The 5,000-nt window shown below is 44.8% G+C and overlaps 1 protein-coding gene across 2 annotated transcripts in view; it reads right to left on the bottom strand.

The window, feature by feature from the left end:
* LOC113822723 (microtubule-associated protein futsch) overlaps positions 1-5,000 on the bottom strand; it is a 34,647-nt gene that overhangs the window by 22,665 nt on the left and 6,982 nt on the right. For both annotated transcript variants that reach the window (XM_070125783.1, XM_070125784.1), the window contains exon 2: positions 4,645-4,755. In XM_070125783.1, coding sequence (XP_069981884.1) covers positions 4,645-4,728 — 84 coding nt within the window. In that variant the 5' untranslated portion in view covers positions 4,729-4,755. The remainder of the gene's footprint in view (positions 1-4,644; positions 4,756-5,000) is intronic.

Below are 5,000 nucleotides of genomic sequence, written 5' to 3'. Positions count from 1 at the left end.
GCATGTGTGTGTGTGTGTGCCTGCATGTGTGTGTGTGTGTGCCTGCATGTGTGTGTGTGTGCCTGCATGTGTGTGTATGTGCCTGCATGTGTGTGTGTGTGCCTGCATGTGTGTGTGTGTGCCTGCATGTGTGTGTGTGTGCCTGCATGTGTGTGTGTGTGTGCCTGCATGTGTGTGTGTGTGTGTGTGCCTGCATGTGTGTGTGTGTGTGTGCCTGCATGTGTGTGTGTGTGTGTGCCTGCATGTGTGTGTGTGTGCCTGCATGTGTGTGTGTGTGTGTGTGCCTGCATGTGTGTGTGTGTGTGCCTGCATGTGTGTGTGTGTGCCTGCATGTGTGTGTGTGTGCCTGCATGTGTGTGTGTGTGTGTGTGCCTGCATGTGTGTGTGTGTGTGCCTGCATGTGTGTGTGTGTGCCTGCATGTGTGTGCGTGTGCCTGCATGTGTGTGCGTGTGCCTGCATGTGTGTGCGTGTGCCTGCATGTGTGTGCGTGTGCCTGCATGTGTGTGTGCCTACATGTGTGTGTGCCTGCATGTGTGTGTGTGCCTGCATGTGTGTGCGTGTGCCTGCATGTGTGTGCGTGTGCCTGCATGTGTGTGCGTGTGCCTGCATGTGTGTGTGCCTACATGTGTGTGTGTGTGTCTGCATGTGTGTGTGTGCCTACATGTGTGTGTGCCTGCATGTGTGTGTGTGCCTGCATGTGTGTGTGTGCCTGCATGTGTGTGTGTGCCTGCATGTGTGTGTGTGCCTGCATGTGTGTGTGTGCCTGCATGTGTGTGTGTGCCTGCATGTGTGTGTGTGCCTGCATGTGTGTGTGTGCCTGCATGTGTGTGCGTGTGCCTGCATGTGTGTGCGTGTGCCTGCATGTGTGTGCGTGTGCCTGCATATGTGTGTGTGTGCCTGCATGTGTGTGCGTGTGCCTGCATGTGTGTGCGTGCCTGCATGTGTGTGCGTGCCTGCATGTGTGTGTGTGCCTGCATGTGTGTGTGCCTGCATGTGTGTGTGCCTACATGTGTGTGTTCCTGCATGTGTACGTGTTCCTGCATGTGTACGTGTTCCTACATGTGTGTGTGTCTGCATGTGTGTGTGTTCCTGCATGTGTGTGTGTTCCTGCATGTGTGTGTCTGCATGTGTGTGTGTTCCTGCATGTGTGTGTGCCTGCATGTGTGTGTGTGTGCCTGCATGTGTGTGTGTGTGTGCCTGCATGTGTGTGTGTGTGTGTGCCTGCATGTGTGTGTGTGTGTGCCTGCATGTGTGTGTGTGTGCCTGCATGTGTGTGTATGTGCCTGCATGTGTGTGTGTGTGCCTGCATGTGTGTGTGTGTGCCTGCATGTGTGTGTGTGTGCCTGCATATGTGTGTGTGTGTGCGTGTGTGTGTGCATGTGTGTGTGTGTGTGTGTGCCTGCATGTGTGTGTGTGTGCCTGCATGTGTGTGTGTGTGTGTGCCTGGATGTGTGTGTGTGTGTGCCTGCATGTGTGTGTGTGTGTGCCTGCATGTGTGTGTGTGTGTGCCTGCATGTGTGTGTGTGTGTGTGTGTGCCTGCATGTGTGTGTGTGTGTGCCTGCATGTGTGTGTGTGTGTGCCTGCATGTGTGTGTGTGTGTGTGCCTGCATGTGTGTGTGTGTGTGCCTGCATGTGTGTGTGTGTGTGCCTGCATGTGTGTGTGTGTGTGCCTGCATGTGTGTGTGTGTGTGCCTGCATGTGTATGTGTGTGCCTGCATGTGTGTGCACGCATGCGTGTGTGTGAGCATGTGTACACATACATGTGTGTCTGCCTATGTGCATGAGCATGTGTATGTGTGCGTGAGCATGTGTATGTGTGCATGAGCATGTGTATGTGTGCGTGAGCATGTGTATGTGTGCATGAGCATGTGTATGTGTGCGTGAGCATGTGTATGTGTGCGTGAGCATGTGTATGTGTGCGTGAGCATGTGTATGTGTGTGTGCATGTGTATGTGTGCATGAGCATGTGTATGTGTGCATGAGCATGTGTATGTGTGCATGAGCATGTGTATGTGTGCGTGAGCATGTGTATGTGTGCATGAGCATGTGTATGTGTGCATGAGCATGTGTATGTGTGCGTGAGCATGTGTATGTGTGCGTGAGCATGTGTATGTGTGCGTGAGCATGTGTATGTGTGCGTGAGCATGTGTATGTGTGCATGAGCATGTGTATGTGTGCGTGAGCATGTGTATGTGTGCGTGAGCATGTGTATGTGTGCATGAGCATGTGTATGTGTGCGTGAGCATGTGTATGTGTGCATGAGCATGTGTATGTGTGCGTGAGCATGTGTATGTGTGCGTGAGCATGTGTATGTGTGCATGAGCATGTGTATGTGTGCATGAGCATGTGTATGTGTGCGTGAGCATGTGTATGTGTGCGTGAGCATATGTATGTGTGTGTGCATGTATATGAGTGTGAGAGCATGTGTATGTGTGTGAGTATGTGTATGTGTGTGTATGTGTGTGTATGTGTGTGTATGTGTGCATGTGTATGCATGCATATGTATGTGTGCATATGTATGTGTGCATATGTATTTGTGCATATGTATGTGTGTGCATATGTATGTGTGCATGTGTGTGTGCATATGTATGTGTGCATGTGTGTGCATGTGTGTGTGCATATGTGTGTGCATATGTATGTGTGCATGTGTGTGTGCATGTGTGTGTGCATATGTATGTGTGCATGTGTGTGTGCATATGTGTGTGTGCATATGTGTGTGTGCATATGTGTGTGTGCATATGTGTGTGTGCATATGTGTGTGTGCATATGTGTGTGTGCATATGTGTGTGTGCATATGTGTGTGTGCATATGTATGTGTGCATGTGTGTGCATGTGTGTGTGCATGTGTGTGTGCATGTGTGTGAATGTGTGTGTGCATATGTGTGAATGTGTGTGTGCATATGTATGTGTGAATGTGTGTGTGCATATGTATGTGTGCATGTGTGTGTGCATGTGTGTGCATATGTATGAGTGCATGTGTGTGCACATGTATGTGTGCATGTATGTGTGCATGTATGTGTGCATGTATGTGTGCATGTATGTGTGCATGTATGTGTGCATGTATATGTGTGTGCATGTGCATGTATGTGTGCATGTATATGTGTATGCATGTGCATGTATGTGTGCATGTATATGTGTATGCATGTGCATGTATGTGTGCATGTATATGTGTGTGCATGTGCATGTATGTGTTCATGTGCATGTATGTGTTCATGTGCATGTATGCGTTCATGTGCATGTATGTGTTCATGTGCATGTATGTGTTCATGTGCATGTATGTGTTCATGTGCATGTATGTGTTCATGTGTATGTATGTGTTCATGTGTATGTATGTGTGCATGTGTATGTATGTGTGCATGTGCATGTATGTGTTCATGTATATGTATGTGTGCATGTGTATGTATGTGTGCATGTATATGTATGTGTGCATGTGTATGTATGTGTGCATGTATATGTATGTGTGCATGTATATGTATGTGTGCATGTATATGTATGTGTGCATGTATATGTATGTGTGCATTTATATGTATGTGTGCATGTACATGTATGTGTGCATGTATATGTATGTGCATGTATATGTATGTGCATGTATAAGTATGTGTGCATGTATATGTATGTGTGTTTGTGTATGCATGTGTGCCTATGTATGCATGTGTGCCTATGTATGCATGTGTGCCTATGTATGCATGTGTGTGTATGTATATGCATGCGTGTGTATATATATGCATGTGTGTGTATGTATATGCATGTGTGTGTATGTATATGCATGTGTGTGTATGTATATGCATGTGTGTGTGTATGTATATGCATGTGTGTGTGTATGTATATGCATGTGTATGCATGTGTATTGCATATGTATGTATTTGTATTGCATATGTGTGCATGTGTATTGCATATGTGTGCATGTGTATTGCACATGTGTGCATATGTTTGTCTATGTGCAAGTGTGCATATATTTGAGCATGTGCATATGTGTGTACATGTGTATGTGTGTGTACATGTGTATGTGTGTGTACATGTGTATGTGTGTGTACATGTGTATGTGTGTACATGTGTATGTGTGTGTACATGTGTATGTGTGTGTACATGTGTATGTGTGTGTACATGTGTATGTGTGTGTACATGTGTATGTGTGTGTACATGTGTATGTGTGTTTACATGTGTATGTGTGTACATGTGTATGTGTGTACATGTGTATGTGTGTGTACATGTGTATGTGTGTGTACATGTGTATGTGTGTGTACATGTGTATGTGTGTGTACATATGTATGTATGTGTACATGTGTATGTGTGTGTACATGTGTATGTGTGTGTACATGTGTATGTGTGTGTACATGTGTATGTGTGTGTACATGTGTATGTGTGTGTACATGTGTATGTGTGTGTACATGTGTATGTGTGTGTACATGTGTATGTGTGTGTACATGTGTATGTGTGTGTACATGTGTATGAGTGCGTGCGTGCATGTGTAGGTGTTCTTATGCAGTGTGTGCATGAACATATGTATTCATGTGTTTTGAATATATACATATTTTTGCTTTTAAGTGTAAGTGTATATGCATGTACATCTGTTTTTGCATGTGCATCTGTGTGCATATATACATAAAGATACAAACAAGAAATCTAACCTATTTTCTTTTACCTTATTTAGGTGAAGTTTAAGCAGCTCTTCTATCCGTTTTGAAGGAAGCGCCTTCTGGCTCATTTCCTTCACTAATCCCTCCATTGTGCATCTAACTACTTTGTGCCCAACCTGAAAAAAGCCAACATCAAAATTACCAAAAATGTGGATAACTTGACATCGTAATGCTTAAAGCAGATTCGGTCAACTACAAGATGTTTTTTTGTTGCCACTGAGCACTCTCACAAACATATCAATATGCTTTACACATAAAACAAAATTATCTGAAATTTCAAGGTTTAAAGAATGTTTACGTTAAATGTAAGCAGATCCTGCCTAGAATGATTTCACTAAAAGATTTTTTTTTTTTTTTTTTT

Source organism: Penaeus vannamei, chromosome 9, assembly GCF_042767895.1.
Source record: "Penaeus vannamei isolate JL-2024 chromosome 9, ASM4276789v1, whole genome shotgun sequence".
NCBI lineage: Eukaryota > Metazoa > Arthropoda > Malacostraca > Decapoda > Penaeidae > Penaeus > Penaeus vannamei.
Note: the sequence above shows the minus strand (reverse complement) of the source record. Positions and strands in the feature narration are given on the sequence as shown.